Genomic DNA, 19,125 nt, shown 5'->3' with positions numbered 1-19,125 from the left:
GCAAATGCTTTGAAACAATTAGGGCAAAGAATGTACAGATGTACTTTATACAATTGATGTGTGTATATGTATGGATTGTGATAAGAGTTGTATGAGCCCCTAATAAAATGTTAAAGAAAAAGAAAGAAAAAATAGAAGGAAATGTTCTAAAATTGACTGTGGCCATCAATGAACAACTCTCCTTGATATTATTGAACTCATGTGTGATATGTGGATTTTGTGGCAACAACACTCTTTAAAAAAGAAAGAAAGAGAAAAACTGAATCCTCTACCCCTTATTTGCATGGTCCCACCCAATCATTTGGTGGGAGAACTGGAGAGAAGAGCCATAGAAGAGCTTTCACTTCACCACAGCACCAACAAACACTCTAGAGGGGAGGAAGGGCTGAGCACACCGATGGAGTGGTCTGCCCAGGTGGGAGTGGCTCCGTGGTAGGAAAGGACTCCTATTCTTGGCAAAGCTGTGGAGGAGGAAAATAGACCAACAGTAGCCTTGAGTCAAGCCTTATGAGTGAGGACCAGAGGCCAGTTAGCCAGATCTGCCATGTTGCTTCTCATGTGGACCCTCAGCAACCCACACTGTCTTATATAAAATGTGAGCTTCATTCAGCAGCATGGCGGCTAACACAGCTCATGAAGGAAGAGTCGGGACTTGGGCTTGAATGCTGCCTCTGCTACTGGCCGTGTGGCCTTAGACAAGCCACTGAGCTTTCTCCTACATCGTTGGCACCTGGATAATGATTTCTAACTGCTGGGGTTGTTTGGAGGGTCAACATGAGATAAGGATGGGCATGTCCGAGCATGGGGCAGGACACAGTGGCTTTAGTGGCCAGTCCAGAGCCGGTGATGGTGGTGGCTCCTGAGACAGCAGGCAGTCAGCGCTCTGAGCCTCCCCTCTGCCTTCTGCCTCCACAGTGCTGCAGGGCGTGGAGAACTCCCTGGTGGGCCTGCACAACCAGAGCTTTGCCCGCGTCATGGAGCAGCGCCTGGCCCAGCTGTTCATGATGTCCCAGCAACAGGGCCGGCGTTTTAGACGGGCTACCACCCTGGGAAGCTACACCGTGCAGGTGAGTGGGTTTTCTCAGGAGGTGAAATCATGCAGTGTGCAGCGAGCACTGGGGCTGCAAACTAATCACGTCCTCTGGTCCATGGTGCTTTTCGGTTGGGGGGTAGGGGTGGGAGTGTTGATGGTCATGATCATCAGAAATATAAAGGAGGGTGAGATTTTAGCCCTCATCCCACCCCCTCACCAAGAACTGGTCAGAAAAGTAGGTCTCAGAACGGAGTCTGTGCACATGCAATTGTTCATCAAGCAAAAAGCTATTACTAAGCAAACATGAATTACAGAAGAAAAAAATATAAAGCAAATCAATCTGTTCCATAGGCTCAATGAACTCTGTTTAAAAAAAATGATTCGAGAAGTATCAGTTCAAGGCTGGTCCAAATGAGATGTAGGTTAAAGAGATCCCAAATGTCCAACTTTTCCAAATTACTTTACCACCCCTTCATCCCTAACCCCAGCCAGCACCCCTCCTCTTGGGACGCACTCATATCCCAGGGTTTGCCACTCACTGTGATGTCCCCAAGAACTCACAGACTGACATGGAAACGGCTCACATCATTGTGGAATTCGGCAAGTCCCAACCCTGTAGCTCAGACGTCCGTCTGGAGGATTCTCCTCCCTCGCACCAAATCAAGCTGTTGGTTCACAGGCTGCAGTGGAACGTGAATGTGTCAGATGATAGGCTGCCGGGTCCCATCTCAGGAACCAGAGGTCAGGTGGAGGCAAACCAGATGCAGGATTCAGAACAAGAAACTAAACTCTGTCAAAGTTTTTTTGGGGGGTTGTGGGGGAATCCTTTCTTAGCCAAGCAGAATGAGTGTGCTGGGTCTCGTGTCACCAAGATAGCATCTTGGCCATGTCTGAGCCTATGATGGTGTTGTGGTTTTGCCTGCTGGTTTCAAAGGGTTAGGTCGAGGACACGCTTAGCACTTCTGCACATGTTAAGTGGACCAGGATTAGTCTCAGCGAATTGAGATGACCTCAGCCACCTGCTTTTCTCATTTAAGAGTCTCTGTGAGTTGAAGTCAACTTGACGGCACCTAACAAGGCACCTGCTATGGTAGTTGGCTTAATAACATACCTTTGGGGGCTCCCTTCCACATATCACGTCCTCACTGGCTTGTCAGTTCCCCGAGTCTCCCCAATAAGCTACAAGCATGCAGCTCATCTCACGGTCTGCTTGGGAAGGAACCCAACCAAGAGAGTTAGTCTCCAAGGAGGGGGTGTCAAAGCTCTCTAGCTTCTTGCGTGCAGTTCATCCAAACGCGAGGGTATCTTTAGAATATTCTAACCTAGCCACAGATCTTGAATACCACTAATTTTTTGAGAGATCCCATTTCTAACATGTGCTATGTTCATTAGAAAAGTTCCTTGCGAATGGGGAGGAGTGCAGAGTGGGGACCCAAAGCCCATCTGTAGGCAACTGGACACCCCCTTACAGAAGGGTCGCAGGGAGGAGACAGCCAGTCAGGGTGCAGTGTAGCAACGATGAAACATACAACTTTGCCCTAGATCTTAAATGTTCCCTCCCCCACTATCATGATCCCAATTCTACCTTACAAATCCAGCTAGACCGGAGGATGTACACTGGTACAGATAGGAACCGGAAACACAGGGAATCCAGGACAGAAGAACCCTTCAGAACCAGTGGTGAGAGTGGCAATCCTGGGAGGGTGGAGGGAAGGTGGGCTAGAAAGGGGGAACTGATTACAAGGATCTACATATAAACCCCTCCCTGGGGGACGAACAACAGAAGAGTGGATGAAAGAAGACATAGGACGGTGTAAGACATGACAAAATAATAATAATTTATAAATTATCAAGGGCTCATGAGGGAGGGGGGTGGGGATGGAGGGGGAAAATGAGGAACTGATACCAAGGGCTCAAATAGAAAGCAAATATACTGAGAATGATGAGGGCAATACATGTAAAAATGTGCTTGACACAGTGGAAGTATGTATGGATTGTGATAAGAGTTGTATGAGCCCCCAATAAAATGATTGTTAAAAAAAGAAAAGAAAAATTCCCTGATAGCTGCCTCTGGAGTGTGGGTTTTCCAGTTATTATCTAGAGGACCAGCCTGGGGGTGTCAACTCTTTACTGAAAACGGAGCACATCTATGGTAGAACGGAAGTGTGTGCATTGTCTCACTCTATCTGTGAGGAATCATTGTAAAGGAAATGAAAGACATCAGCACCATTGGCCGGTAGGTCATGTCCTACGGCAATCTTTGGGGGGCAGGGCAGGGGGACTTCTTGAATCCAGTTCTGTCTGTGTGTCAGCACCATGTGCCTGAGACTCCAGGCCCCTTCGTCCACAGTAGGAAGATTTGGCTCCTGGCCGTCTTGGATGATGCTGTGGATCTAAAATTTTCCAGTGGGCTGTGGTGACCCAAACCAACCCACTGCCATCCACATGATTCTGACTCACAGTGACCCTGGAGGACACAGTAGAATGTTCTGTGTTTCTGTTACGTCTTTCTGAGGCTGTCTTCTTTTTACGCAGGCAGATAGCATGAGCTTGCACCTGAGGAGTGACTGGTGGGTGTGAACCACTGACCTTGCAATTAGCAGCCCACTGCACTGTCCCGAACTCATTGCCATCCAGTCATTTCCAACTCACGGTGACTGTACAAGACAGGATAGATCTGCCTCTGTGCATTTTCAAGACTAACTGTTTATAGGAGTAGACAGCCTCATCTTTCTCCCTTGGAGGGGCTGGTGGTTAGCGTCCCAATGTATAACCACTCTGCCACCAGGGCTCCTCTCTAAGGTAAAGTCATGAGATGGCTAATTTTGCATATCAGGCGTGTGGTTTTCTCTCTGGCTACACGTGACCTTATATTTCGCACATGGCAGAAAGTGAGTCGTTAGCACCCAGGGGACCGTGACATGGGATTTGCCTCACTGGGGGAGCACAAGAACCGCCTTCGATCCTGGCGTTATCTGTAAACTTAAGAGGCCTCACCCATTCTTTGTGTAAAAGACCCAGAGGGACATCCCTTCCCTCACCTCGCCGGCTTACTCCCTGCACTTGGTCCCTGTCGCCACCTGAGGATTCTACAAATCCCTACTTCACAGAGGCTGACAAACACCTTCGAACGTGCTCCTGGGAGAAATCGTGGTACAAATCATTTGCTACTAAATCAAGATAGAGCAGACGTCTTTGATATTTGAACTCATTCACTTTCTCCCTGGTTGTTTTCAAACTCTTCCCACCGCCTTTCCCAGCAGCCGTTCTCAACCTGTGGGTCGCGACCCCTTTAGGGGTCCACCGACCCTTTCACAGGGGGTGCCTCTTGCGCAACAGTAGCAAAATGACAGCTCTGAAGTAGCAACGAAAATAATTTTATGGTTGTGGGGAGGGGCCACTGCAACATGAACTGCATGAAAGGGCCTGGGCATGAGGAAGGCTGAGGACCACTGAGGCAGGAGAAGGAAGAGCATGCCCAGACTTCCCAAATAGAGTTCATTTGACCTAGCTTTCAGCCTCCTTCTGCCCAGAAGCATTTCTTCTGACTCCGGATAATTTTAAGAGCTGAGTCATCTTCAGGAATATGTAGATGTAAAGATTTACAGTTTGGGAACCCAAAGAGGCAGTTCTACTCTGCCCTGCAGGGCCACACGGAGTCAGCACCAACCCGAGAGAAGTGCGTTTAGCGTCTCCAGTGAAGACGACTCAGGGGAAGAGGAAATGAGAAGAAAATCATGGCTAGTGAACATTCTGGAGTATTAACTCCAATTGTAATCAAAGGAATGCTGATTTTGAAAACACAGTGTCAGTTTCACCTACCAAAGCTGAGTAAAATGGCACGGTCCGGCGTTGGCAGGGGTACAGTGAAGCAGGCACTTCCAAATACAGTACATTGATGCAACTGTCTGGGGGGTCGGGGGGAAATGGGTAAGTTAGACTTCAAGGGCCTTTGAGAGAGGTTCTAGGCAAAAAAGGAGCCCAAATTTAAAGACAGAAAATCAATTAGTCACAAAATCATGATGGATAGCAGATCCGTTCTTTACTGTCACAGGCCAGACTACGGGATAAGGACGGAGATTGGGATGTGTATAGTACTGCAGATTACAAGGGCTGACAGGATGGGCCCTGGGGGTTCTCTGACCAGATTTGTGCAGACACCCCAGTTCCCCTTAGGGCTCATCCAGGCAAGTCCCTGAGGGTGAGGCGCCCCTGCCTTCGGTGGTTAAGGGAGTTGTAGCAATCCAAGGTCAAACACATGGCCTGGGGGCAAAGCCTCCTACAGGGCTGGTGAAGGGTTGGATGAAGCTGGAAATGGAGCAGGGTTCCATGGTAAACTGGAGTCATACTTACTCTAGCTTACTGCTAGGGGTTCATCTCCTGGAGCTACACATGAACAAAGGCGTTTCTCAGATGGTTTAGGAGGAGCCCTGAAGCAAGGGGTTCTCCGGGAAAATCGATCCAGGCATGTCTGCCCACCTATCCCTTTCTCCAAGATCCCAAAGCATATTTGCGGCCCCAAAACTCCAAAAAGAAAGCGCCTTAACTGTACTCAGTATGTTGCTTCATGAATGTAATGGCGCCAACGATTCTTTTTTACAGCAACATTCTACTTTCAACATTTTCAAAATTTTTTCAATCATACAGAAAAAAAATTTTTTTAAGTAGATATACAGTGACCCATAGACTATCTAGCCTTTATGTTTAATACCACAGCCGTCTGTGTCTCATCGTACTTTACAGACAATGTTTTGTTTTGTTTTTACAAATAGAAGGTTTGTGGAAACAACCAAAAATATAACCCCAGGGTAAAAACATCCCCCCTACCTGATTTTCCCTGGAAGGCCCTCTTATGCCACAGTCTCTGTGGCACATTTTGGTAACTCTCATAAGATTTCAAATTTTTCTAATGTCGGCACACTTACTAGACTACCGGATAGTGTAGACATCACTTTTGTTGGCACCTAAAAATTTGTGTGACTCACTTTTTTGGCAACATTTACTTTCTTGTGTTGGTCTGGAACTGAACCTGCAACCTCTCTAAGGTATACCTGTATAGTATTTTACTAATTTATATGGGATAACCTATATGGTTTCCATACTGTAACTTAGTTTTGATTGTTCTAGAGCTTCATATAAGTGGAATCATACCATATGTACATCTGTTTGATTCATTATAGGTCTTTTGCATGGTTCAGTATTTCCTTTACATTGCTGGATAACCTTTCCTTATATGAGGACGTTATGGTTTGTGTATCCACTCTTCTATTGAATAGCACCTGGGCTTTCTCAAACTTTTAGCTATTATAAATAAAGTTGCTGTGAATGTTCTCCTGCAAGTCTCTCTGTGGCCATGTGTTTTCATTTCTCTTGCATAAATAGGAGTGCATTGCTAATTCATAAAGTCATTGCCAGTGCATTCCGTGAGAATCTGCCAGACCCTTTTCCCCAGTGGCCGCACCATTGATCACTATCCCCAGCTGGCTGTGAGGTTCCAGCTGCTCCCTATGCTTGTCAACACTTGCTGCTGTCGCACTGGTGGCCACACTGGTGAGGGTTGTCTCACCATGGTTTTCATTTTAATGCTCTTGAAAAGTGATGATTTTGAGCATTTTTCTGTGTTTGTTGACCATTATGAGATCTTCTGTGTGAATTTATGGCCAGCTACTGCGCAAATTTTTATAGGGTTGTAGTAATATCTATTTTTAATTGTTACATATAGCACACACAGAAGCATGTATAAGCAAGCGTGAGCTTAAAGAGCACTAATCTACAAATAAGTAAATAACCGAAAGGGTAAAGACATCACCCTTACCTGATTTTCCCCCGAAGCACCCTCTTGGGTACCTTCTCCAACTGCACCCCTTTCCCTGCCCACACTGTCATGTGAATCCGAATTTCTTATTAGATTTTCTGTATTTACTGTGTAGATTTTGACATCCCCATGTATAGCCCTAAATAGTATATAATTCAGTTTTCCCTGTTTTTTCTTTTTGAGTTTTATATTCTATAATTTATCTCTTGCTCCAATCAGACTTTTGTTTGCACATGTTGATATTAATAAAGTAGCTCATTTATTATCGCTATTCTGTATTGCATTGTGTGACTATCCATGACACACTTACTTGTATTCTGTTGCACATATTTTGGAAAAGGCTACACCATAATGTTTATCAATTGATAATAATAAAAGTGGAAAGTTGATTATCTAAGTTCAATAGCAAAGCCATAGAGTCCATGCCAACTCACAGACCCATGTATAGGACAGGGTAGAACTCAATGACCATTGGAGAGATTCACCAAAGGAACTTGTTACAAAAGCTTACGAGGTCCACATCAGAACATCATTTAGAGACCAGCTTTTATTACATTTAAGGTCATTTAAGGATGCAAGTGAGAATAGCAAGATGTGATCTTAGATAACCTGCGATAAAGCAATAAAAAATATTTTAGTGGGATAAAACTATGAATAGAAGCAAATACTCCAAAATGATAATGGTAATTAGTTTGTGATGGGAGGTTTCAGATTATTTAAATTTTATTTCTTTATACCTTTCTGGATTTTAAAATTATCTGACGTAAATATGTACAACTTCTAAGGTGAGAAAAGATAACAAATGTCAACTTAGAAAAAGGACATCATGTTCCCCAGTACTGCATTTATCAGACATCTTTTGAATTTCAGACATGTACATGAATTTTTTTTCCTTTCTGGCAGTCAGAGGAATTTGAAAGTAAAAATCATGGTTGAGACTAACCGTACATGTCCTGATTTAATGTAATGGCCTATTTTTAATTGAGGGCAGAGACCTGTGTGGAAGTTGGAAAATATCAGCCTCCCAGTGATTTTTCTCAAAACTGAACTTATCTTCCCAGATGTTCCTATTTCAACACCTTTTTTCTCCCCCAGTCTCTCCCTCCATCGCCAGTACCTGTTTGGGTCCAGGTAGTCACTGGTGACTTCAGGTCCTGGGAGAGAGGACCCGCTGATGGCAGGGGTGAGTTCTGGGTCAAATGCAAGGTTGATGCCAGATGTCCTGTAAATGTGGCTTCTTTTCTTTCCAAAAGATGGTAAAGATGCAGCGTGTACCAGGGCCGAAGGACCCAGCGGAGCTGACTTACTACACCCTGTACAATGGGAAGCCTTTGCTGGGGACCGCAGCAGCCAAGATCCTGAGCACCATTGACTCCCAGAGGATGGCTTTGACCCTGCATCACGTTGTCCTTCTGCAAGCTGACCGTAAGGGGACAGCCTTTCATTTATCCCTGGAACACTACTGTTAAATGTGGTTCCTGAATGCCAGATTAATGGACCTACACCAAACCAGAACTCTGTTCCAGAAGACTCTATCATCATCCTGCTGTGTTTGCTGTGTAGTTTGAAACTGTTGGTTTGAAGCAAGGGATAGTTTGGATATTAGCATGATGGTAGTGATACTGCTTTGTCCCCAAGTCCTATCCGCTCCCCTCAATATAATCTAGTGCACGGCTAGGGAAAATCTCTAGCTGAGATTATATTTGTATACCAGGGGAATGGAAGGTTGTTTGACTTAAAAAGCAGATAGCGTCCTACCTGAGCTGCACTGGTGCTGGAAGATGTGCATCAGGGAGCAGGACCTGGAGGAGGAAGGGGAGTTGGAAGGAAAGTAAGGCGGGACAATGCTGCCAGGAGGCAAGGTGAAACAGGAATCAACAGAGTCTGCACTGAGTGGGGCAGTTTGAATACCCTCCCTGGTGGCAGAAACTCTGCCGGTCGCTTTATATAGATGATCTCGTTTTCTACTCTTACTAGAACAGGATTTATTCAGCTCTAAATCACAAATGTGGAAACCCAAGTCACCATAAAGTTAAGTAATTTGCCGGTACTTCGGGAGCCAGGGTGTGCATGTAGATTGACCTTGTGCTGTGTTACACTATGGGATCTCAGCAGAGAGAGAGCAAGCAGGGCTGTCTTTTCTGGAAGGGGGAAATAGCATGAGCCAAAGAGTGGAGGTGAAAAGCACTAAGGGTGCTTGGAAACAAGGTGTTCAGGTTGCCTGGGGCGGGACACACGTGGCGGAGCAGATGGCATTAGAAAGGTGTCCTGGTGGGGCCACTCAGACCTGGGATGTCCACGGAACAAGTGTGAACACAGTATGACTGGCGCGGTTGGAAATTTGTGAACAACGGAGCAGTATCATTGGAACCACCCCTTATCGAGGGAGGTAATCTGGTAGCAGTGTCTAGAAAGGGTCAGGATGGAAGGAGACAGGAGATGGTGGAACCATTAAGGAAGGTCCCTATGAGGGCGCAAGGATTGGGAGTCGCAAGGTGGGCAGTAAGTAGGGAGAGGGGTAGGGAAATTATGTGATAGAAATTTTAATACTTGGCAACAAATTTAGCATAAAGAGTATGGGAGACCATCTTGAATAGGTTTCCAAGTTGTTTTTCTCATTCCTTGAAAACCTGGAAGGAGAACCAAGGTGGTGGTGTAGCTTATGCATTGGACTTCTAATCACAAGGTCAGTGGTTCAAATCAGCCAATTGGTCCCATGGGAGAAAGAGGTAGCTTTCTGCTCCCATAAAGAGTTACAGCCTCTGAATCCCACAGGGGCCATTCTACTCTATCTTAGAGGGTCGCCATGAGATGATGGCGGTGAGAGTGAGTTTTGCCAACCTGGCGTGAGTTTTGCTAACCTGGCATCCGGTTCACTGTTTTCCTTCCATCCTGGTCTTCTTTCTGGGTGATGCCCCAGACCACATATGGGGGTGGCTTTCCCTTGTTAGCCTAGGAATATTTGCCCGCTGCATTCTTGATTTTTGAAGTGATTTCTTTAAAATCAGGATTCTCTTGTTTTGCGTTTTCTCCTTCCCTACCTTTGGCCTCTGCCCTCCTCCCCAGCCGACTCTTGTTTTAATCCGCTTTGCAGCAACTTCTTTTCATGGGTTCCCAGTCTTCAGATGCAGATGAGAAGAGACAAGTGAATGAGAAAGAGGAGGAATGGAGAGTTTTTTTCAATCCCATTTTATCCAAATAGTTTTGAGGTCAGCACTTTGAACAGAGAACCACAGTGTGGAATGAACAACTGGTCCCTGTGAACGGAGATTGTTATCATTCAGTGTTCCAGCGCCTTCTAACTTGCTCGTTCGACAGTGGAGGGGGGTGGGCAGCTGGCCTTTCCACCTCCAGGTGGCGATGCAGGATTTGATTCCTTTGAAGCGACCTGTTTCCGAGGGAGGTTTTCATGGGCTCTATTTGTGGGGGCTTGTGTGGGAGAGCCTTCAGGGTGGTCACCCAACTGCTTGTGGGAGGAAGTCTCCCCAGGGAAGATCAACAAAAACCAGAAGTGCTTTCCCTCAAGTGACCATCAGATACTTAGCTCAAAAAAAAAAATTGTTAACTCGCTAAAAGAAAGCAGTAGACTGCCACCCCTTGGAAAAGGAACTCAAACTCATCCATTCTTTCCTTTCATCGAGTATTTTTGAGCACCTACTGTGTGCTGGAGGGACTAGTCCCCCAGAAAGGACATCATGCTTAATAAAGCAGAGGGGCAGTGAAAAGGAAGGGTCCTTTCAGCAAGATACCATGACACAATGGCTGCCACATGGGTTCAGACATGAGAACAAGTGTGAGAATGTTTTGCTCTATTGTGCATAGGGTCAGCCCCTAACAATAACACCACCACTGGGTGCTACCTTACTCTAGGCATGGGGGGTACAACAAAACCTTGCCCTCTTGGAGTGGACCTTCCTGAGTGTGCAAATTAAATAAACAAAACAAATGAGAGGCACGCTTCCCCACATCTGGTGCGCCCACTTAAATGATGTGTATACGTACAGACCACACACAGGAAACAGATGTGCAAGGGGGTTTTATGGCGCCAGCATTATTTCGGTAAAAAGATGGTGCTGATGAGTCCTAGAAAGAAGACATCAGCAGGGAAAGAGCTAGGGGACCGCAGAGAGGTAATGGCTGCATTTCAAGTGGCAGGAGGTCAGCGAGGGACTCGCTGAGGCAGTGACCTCTGTGTGAACTTCGGAATGAGCGGAGTACAGGAACCATTTCTGAGGATACTTGGGCACAAGCTTCCAGGCAGAGGAAGAGCCAGGGCTGGAGGCTGGAAGGTTTGAGGCCCGGCCAAGGGGCACTGAGCGAGGAGAGATGAGTTCAGGGTTCAGATCAGGGGCCCAAACCACTGGGGCTTGTGGGCCGTGCCCCAAGCAGGATGAAGAGTGATCTGGGGAACCCCGGAAGGGTTAGTGGACAGAGCACTCTTTGGCTACCAGGTGCCAGGCTAGACACACCAGGCTCTGACTCACCCCAAGTTCATGAGCTCAGATTGGAGGCAGCTCAGGCAGCCCAAGGGCAGGCTGGAAACCTTTCCGAATGAGTGCTTTGTCCATTGAGCATGTGCTCTGTGGGAGAACAATTCACCCTGAGTTTGGATTAGCCTTCCTTCCTCTGTCAAGTACTTCCCTGTGCGCAAGTGGCGTGTTTCCGAGAAATGACTCCCCAAACGGCTAATCACTGCCCTCCCCAGGCTCAGCTGTGGGCCAAGGGCTGAGCACTGTTATTGCTCCTTTTTGTCTCTTCCTCTCCTGCAGTCCTTGCACCTGAAATGACCATTTGTTCCCTTTCACCTCCCCACATGGTGCTGCACTTTGATGTCATTAAGCCAATGAATATATCGGGTTTGGAAGGCTTTTGTTGACCTAACTTTGCTCGCATTTTGGGTTCTAAATGAATTTATGAACGTGCATAAGATCAATCTGTCCTCTCGCCCTCTCCATAGAGGTGAAGGGTGTGACATACTGCACCAAGATGAAATACAGCTGCCAAAACAATACAGCTGAGTCAGAGTCAGCCGCATGTAAATATTTCTTGCTGGCTAATGAAAAATGTATATGCTCAAGGGATCTGGCTCTGACATGCTATACATTTCTCTCCGTCAGGATAGAATCACATAGCCAAATAGACACACATTGGTACTTTTCACTCTGAGCTTTAAAAAAATGTTAATGGTATAAAACCCCGTATAAATACTGAATTACTGAAAAGACTGGCAATTAAGTGCTAATGTCAACAGAAGCACATTCTCTAATGAGCTGTTTTCAGAAGATAATCATGTGATTAATCACCAATTGATAAAAAAAACTGTGGGAAAGAAGTCGTTTTGTACTAATAGGACTTCAATCCCAAATGCTGCCAGGAGAGAAGAGAACTCCGTCTGTCCTGTAAGACGGCCTGTGTGGGGAGCCAAGCTGCGCCAGGGAAAACTAGTTCTCCAATGGCTTTATTCCTGCTTCCTGGAGCAGGTTCTAGGAGCAGCTCAGGAGCCCTGGGGGTGGAGTGGTTTACACCTTGAGCTGCTAACCAGAAGGTCATTAGTCCAAACCTAGCGGTCGCACTGTGGGAAAAGATGAGGCTGTCTGCCTGCCTCCGTAAAGATTTAAAGTCTCAGAAACCCAAAGGAGCACTTCAACTCTCTCTTACAGGGTGGCTGTGTGTCAGAAGTGACTCCATGACAGTGAGTTTGGATTGTTAGAATGAGTCTCTAAGGGCTGCTTGGTTGCCAACCCAAGTAACAGTTGGTCCTTGGAACCCCCTCCCCCACGGGAGAAAGACCTAGCTATTTGCTTAAGTGGATATTACAGTCAAGAAAACTCCATGGGGCAATTCTCCATCCGACCCACAGGGTCGCTATGAGTCACCTGATAGCACCCAGTGAGTAGCTACTCTGTTCTAAGTGTTAGGGACGCAGCAGGAAAAAGAGGCAAAAATCCTCTGCCTTCTTGGCACATCCATTCTAATGGTGAGGGAGAGGAGTGGGAATAATAGATAAGGTACCACCCCGGTGCCCTGACCAGAGGCACCGACTGTCCTAAAGGCACATCCTGTCTGCTGACGCTCACTTTGCTTACACTGTTCTTTACGCTGCTTCTGAGGACCGCCTGGTTCTGTTGATGAGACTGAGACATCCCTCTGCCATCCTTGCCAGCCAGTCTGGGGGCGACCCATCCGTCGCTCACTCTGAGGGTTCTCTCTCTGTTGCCTTTGCTGCCTGCCTCGATCACCTACTTCTAATCCTCAGACGTCTCCTCTCCTCCTTCAGCTTCTGGGCCTCACCTATAGAGCCCCCCATTCTCCTCTTCCTCTTACCAGTAATGAAGACTAGCCTGTATTGAGCACCCACTAGGGCCCTCATCCTGTGCTGAAGTACCTCATGAGCTGTGTCTCACTGATTCACTTACGCGTACAAAGTGATAACCCTCTTTTCCAGAGGAGGAGACTGGGCATTCGAGAGCTCGAGTAGCCTGCCAAGGTCCGAGCAGAGTCTTCCTGACCCCAATCCCTCTTACCTTCCATGCCCTCTCATTTCAGCTAAGAGGTGGGGGGGGGGGAGCGATTTATCCTTGGGTCACTTTCTTCCTCCTCTTTTTCTCAGCTCCTCATCACCTGGTCTTGCTTGCTTTCGTCCGCAGCTGTGGTGAAGAACCCACCCAACAACCTGTGGATCATTGCCGCGGTGCTGGCGCCCATCGCCGTGGTTACCGTCATCATCATCATCATCACTGCCGTGCTCTGCAGGAAGAACAAGAACGACTTCAAGCCAGACACCATGATGAACCTGCCCCAGAGAGCAAAGGTATGGGAGTGGGGAGGGAAGACGAACAGGGACCCCAGGCTGCACAGCCATATCTGGATTTTCCCTGATTCCCGAGGCCACTGCATGCGCCCTCAAAGGCATCCTTACAAGCACACCCCACCCATTTGTCCATTCGACATTTATTTGTTTTTGTGCGTTGTTGGTGTTAGGTACCATAGGTTGGTTCCGACTCACCGTGACCCCGTGTGCAGTAGAACGAAACACAGCCCAGTCGAGCACCGTCCTCACAGTGGCTGTCACGTCTGAGCCCATTGTTGCAGCCCTGCGGTGTAGTGGTTAGGGACATGTTGGATTTCTCACTGGAAGGTCAGCAGTTTGAATCCACTGACTGCTCCGAGGGCTCACAGTGAGGCTTTCGACTCCCTTAAAGAGTTCTGGTCTTGGAACCCCACAGGGGCAGTTCCACCCAGTGGCTGTGACTCAGAACGGATTCCAGGCAGTGGGTGTCTGTACACCTCATGCCCTAGAAAAAGAAGCCCAGGGCTGGCTCTCCTGTGTGTTTTCTTCCGCCTTGCTTCCTCGCGGTCCATGAAGTCCGCTGAGATCTTCAGCACAGTGAAACCATACTGGCGGATGGGAGCAGATTGTTCCGCCACTTTTCTAGACCGTGGAGCTGCACATCGGATCTAGGGCTGGTCACTGCACGCTTGTTGAAGCTGCCCGTGAGGTTCACAACCATGTTCCCAGCTCCGTGAGCATCCACGATATCAGACATCAAATGTAGCCATGCTTCGTCGCCACACTCAGAAACCAGATAATGGCTTTCGAGCACAGCCTGATAGGAACCGGGCATTTGCCTCTGTTCTCGGCATTACTGATTATCCTGAGTGCATCCGCCAGGACGGTCCTGCATGCCGTTGTGGGGCCCCGGAAAGAGGAAGGGCTGCAAGCCCTCGTTGCTTTCATAATCAGGACATGATAGCTAACGCGCTTGACATGTAGCAACTCCATTTCCAAAGCAACCCTCGGAGGAAGCCTCATGATTTTACAGATGAGGAAACTGAGGCACAGACATGTAGGAACTTGATAGCATGGGAAAAGGCGTTGCTACTGTTGTCTTTCTTGGCTGCAATTGAGCCCACCCCAGATGCGTGGTGGCCCCCCACACAATGGAACCAAACACCACCTGGTCCTGCCCCTCCTCTTTCATCACTTGCAGATCACTGTGATCCCACCTGGCTTTCATCAGCTGATTTTCAGAAATAGACCTCCAAGCCTGTCTTCCTTAGGCCATCTTCGCCGGGAAGCTCTGTAGAAATCTCTTCAGCATCCTGGCAGTGCGCAAGCCCATATTGACAGAGGGTGGTGTGACAGAGGGTCTCCTGTCTGGAAGGGGGCTTTCTATCACTGAACCACCATATCCTCTGACAGGGCCCTTAAGGCATGTAATCTCATCTCCTCCTCTTACAGACGTGGAGACGTGACTCCTTCAAGGTTGCACAGTTAGTGGGTAGCAGCACTGACTCATGGTTCCCAGTGCAGGCTTTTTCTGGGGCTGTTAGAGCCTCAGAAGAGTCCTTCCATTGACAGAAATGACTTGCCTTCAAGGGCTGTCATGGTGGACAAGCTGCAGAGCCGTGGCCAAGTAGCCATCACACTTCAGGTCTGTGGCCTGACCGGAGCCTGGCCTTCCCCACTGCAGCCCACTCTCTGTACCGTCCACCCCTGACAACTAGGAGGGAGGGGAATGGGCTGAGGAGACGCTGAAGGCTGATTTCCCAGTCACGCCTCTCCCTCCATGATACCTCCTGAGGGAACGATAATAGCCTGTGGTGCTCCATCTTTAAATAATGCCTTACAACTCACTGGGCCTTTCCAGGTTCATCCACTCATTTGCTCATCACAGCTGCCTGTGAGGTAGGTCGTTGTCAGGGCAATTTTTATGGTTCTCATTTTACTGCCGAGCAATGAGAGAGAGAGAGAGCGAATACGAACCAGTCTCGTCCAGAGTCATAGCATGAGCAACAGAGGGGACTGACAGGCACATATCTGAGTAGCTGGACTCTTGCTACATCACACACCTGCCAGAACCGTGTGCTTGGCAGGTGGGAACCCCCCTTGTGCTCTGAACTTCAGAGTTTGGTCTACCTGTGCAGGACTGAGACAGGGGGCTGCACTTCACATTTCACACACCTTGACATGCACAGCAGCCATGGACGTGGCTCCTGCAAGGGGTTCCGCTCCGTGTCTCGTTCTTTCTGGGTGCTCATCGCTCACTCCAGGAACTAAAGGGTTTTGAAGCTGTGGCTCGAGCAGACACTGTGCCCCAAATAGCCAACCCCCAAGGAACGTAGCTCTGTTCCTGTCGCCACCGAGGCACCCGCGTCTCAGGTACAGAACGATGCTGGTAAGGAGGGTGTGCTGGAGATGACCCAGGCAGGGGGAAATGGAAGTTTTTCCAAGAAGGGGCATTTTATTTCCCCCTGAGCTTAGTTATAGTGTGTGCCTTTCAGACGTGACAGTCATTACCAGAATCTAATTGCAGCTGAATCTTGAAATGCAAAACACGTCACACTGAGGTTGTCAATGGCCTTGTTGGGTCACAGATGAAACTGGGGTTTTCTGAATTTGCCGAGCTCTGTTGGACAGCACACGGTGGCAGCATACCTAACGGCGGGAGAGCTGTCTGAGGCTGGAGCCCAGGCATGGCTGGGGCTCTCAGCAACGCCCCTACTTAATAATAAATAATAAATCTCTATTTTTTTCCCATTCCAAAGAAAGGTAACCCAATATAATGCATAGATTATCAAACAGTATCATTAATGTCACATGTAGGTAAAATCTTGCTGATAATAGTTATAAAGCAGTTGCCGTGGTACATCATTGAGACGTTATCCTAGTGATTGGTCTGATGGTACGATTCGAGGTGGAGATGAATTTGGGGGATGGGCCGTGCGTGTTGTCATTAGCATAAAGGTTCCTGCCTTGTTTTGGTTTGGTTTTGTCTTTTCATTAATCACTTTATTGAGGGGCCTTTTAGAAATCTTAGAACATTCCATCAGTTCATAGTATCTAGCACACTGGTACATAAGTTGCCATCAACATTTCCAAAACAGTTTCTGTCTACTGGAGTCAGGGGTCCTTTGATGTTCCTCTCCGGTGCATTGTGCTTTGTGAGGTTCCTGGCTGATGTTGACATCAAGCATATTTATATTCCGCCAGAATATTTAACCTTCTCTTGTGTGTTCTGCTGTTGATGATGGGCGGGGGGGGGGGGGGGAAGCAGGGGGGAGGCAGTGCCATGGTGACGGTGCTTGGTGTTTTTCCTCAATGAAACTGGGCTACGCACTCTGATTTCCAAAGCCCTTTTACCCCGGGAAAGCAGCAGAGTGGAACTGCCTCTTTCTTACCGCAGTCCGTCTGCTGTTGGAACCCAGGGACACTGCAGCGTTGAAGGGAGGAGAGCGAGCTGCCGGCAATCACTTCTCACAATCCGTGTGTGTGAGCAGAATTCAATTAATGCCAGGGGGCGACGAGGCTGAATGGGAAAGTTAGCCTTCACCCCCAATCCATAGGCTAGGCGAAGAATCCCAGGGACATCACTGCGTCTTTAGAATGCAGGCGGCAGTGACAGAGGATGGTCCTGGGGCTGTCGCTGAGGCTCAGTAATTAATTGAACATGCTCAGCAGAGGCGGTGAGTGTGCCTGCTGGGAGCTGAGGCCAGGGCGTGGATGCCTGCCTGCACCCTCTTCAGAGACCAGGTACTACAGACCCACCCCTGTTCCCATGGTTGTCAGCTGGGCTTCTACAGGGAGAATGTGGAGACAGGCTGGAGGACCAGGGCTCATGCCTTGCCCGCCTCCTGTCTTTCTCATTCACGTGTCTGCGCTCTTTATCATTGGACGGACTGCCTCTAGTCGTGTCCTTCCTATAACTAAAGAACGTGGCACCTGGAGCAGGCGGCCTTTGGAGAACGTCGGTGGGACCACCGCCTGACTTAGGATGGCGCTTGAAGAGCCCCCCAGGTTTGGCATGAAAACCCACTTGGGACAATCACTGCCCCTCCACCCCAGGAGAGCCAACTGTCCCTTCTCTCTGGAACAGTCTCTGGATGACCTTGGGCAAGTCATATAGCCTCTTTGTGCCTCGGGTTTCCCATCTGTACCATGGGCGTGATCACGGCACTCACTTATATAGGCTGCCGTGCAATCGAGCTAGTGACTGGACATTGTTTAAAACCGGCTGCACGTGCTGAATTCACATACCGCGGCGCACATGCATTTTTTTCCGTAAAAGGTCGGGGTGGCATGTCTGCCCTGGCAATTATTGGAGATTATTTTTGATGTGCTAGTTTTGTAAGATCCCACTGAAGTGGTTATTCAGACCTCATGGTGACTTTTGACTGTTGCTGCGTCGCCGGTTCATCTCCAGTGAGTTTCAAGTTGAGCATTGACAGTTAGTGACCTCTCCGGACACTGAGAGGGTTTTAGTTCCCACTTAGCTGTGGGATCTCTGGCAAGTCACGGAACCGCTCTGAGTGTCTGTTGTCTTATCTGCACAAGGAAGGCGGTGGTGTTTGACCTCGGGGCAAGCGGGGCGTGGGGTTTGTGAGGATGAAATAAGGTGTAAGTGCTCTGTAGGCTTTTAGTACCAAAGACAGGCAGTGATTGCTGGTTATTATGAGCCTAATGACAGTAGCCGCCTTTTCGGCTGGCCCTTTCTCAGCATTTCACTTGCTGCTTACCCATCAACACCTGCAGTGTACGCTAAGCAGACAACCTCAACCCAGCGTGACGGGCGAGGGGCTCCATCCAGAGAGAATGGGGAGTGACGGGGAGGGAGGACCAGAGCCAGCTTGCATCCTGGAAAGCCTTACTGACATTTGAGGTGTTCATCGCCTTGCTGCCAGCCAGCAGTCTCCGTAGGAGATGCCCGCCCAAGATGGCAGACTGCAGAAGGAAAGGAGGGAGGGGTCATGGGAAGAATTTTGTGTTTCGATGTTCAAGCTCTGGATCATATAGAGCTGGGTTTGAAACCCAGTTCCATAGCAGAGGAGCTGTGTACGCCTAAATAAGTTGCTCAGCCTCTAGAAACCTGTTTCTTTATTGACAATACAAGGATTCATTCGATAGATAGATAGATAGATAGATAGATAGATAGATAGATAGATAGACTGACTGACTACTGGCAAGGGTGTGGTGAGACCAGGGTTGTAAAAAGTGCGGCTGAGGTGGAAATAATGCCACAATACCAGCCTCCTGGAACGATGGTGAAGATTAACTGGCATGCGCCATGCCATGTTCAGGGTTGTACTGGTAATATCAAACAAGGCCCAAACTGTGAGCCCCTTGAGGAAATCATTGGTTATTCATTGTTATTCAGTTTTATATCTCCAGCAATACATATAAGGCGCAATCATGGTTGTTGGAGCTGAAGTGAATGAGAAAATGTGTGGGGCTACAGCGGAAAAGAAGCCAACAGGAGATGAGGCTGGGAAAGTGGGC

At 48.1% G+C, this 19,125-nt stretch overlaps 1 protein-coding gene across 1 annotated transcript in view; it reads left to right on the top strand.

Annotated features, from left to right (window-relative positions):
* Window positions 1-19,125, top strand: part of KIAA1549L (KIAA1549 like) — a 107,766-nt gene that overhangs the window by 29,810 nt on the left and 58,831 nt on the right. Inside the window, exons 9-11 of the mRNA XM_075547687.1 lie at window positions 916-1,067; window positions 8,102-8,273; window positions 13,496-13,659. Coding sequence (XP_075403802.1) covers window positions 916-1,067; window positions 8,102-8,273; window positions 13,496-13,659 — 488 coding nt within the window. The remainder of the gene's footprint in view (window positions 1-915; window positions 1,068-8,101; window positions 8,274-13,495; window positions 13,660-19,125) is intronic.

This window comes from Tenrec ecaudatus, chromosome 4, assembly GCF_050624435.1.
Source record: "Tenrec ecaudatus isolate mTenEca1 chromosome 4, mTenEca1.hap1, whole genome shotgun sequence".
In the NCBI taxonomy this organism is placed as follows: domain Eukaryota; kingdom Metazoa; phylum Chordata; class Mammalia; order Afrosoricida; family Tenrecidae; genus Tenrec; species Tenrec ecaudatus.
Note: the sequence above shows the minus strand (reverse complement) of the source record. Positions and strands in the feature narration are given on the sequence as shown.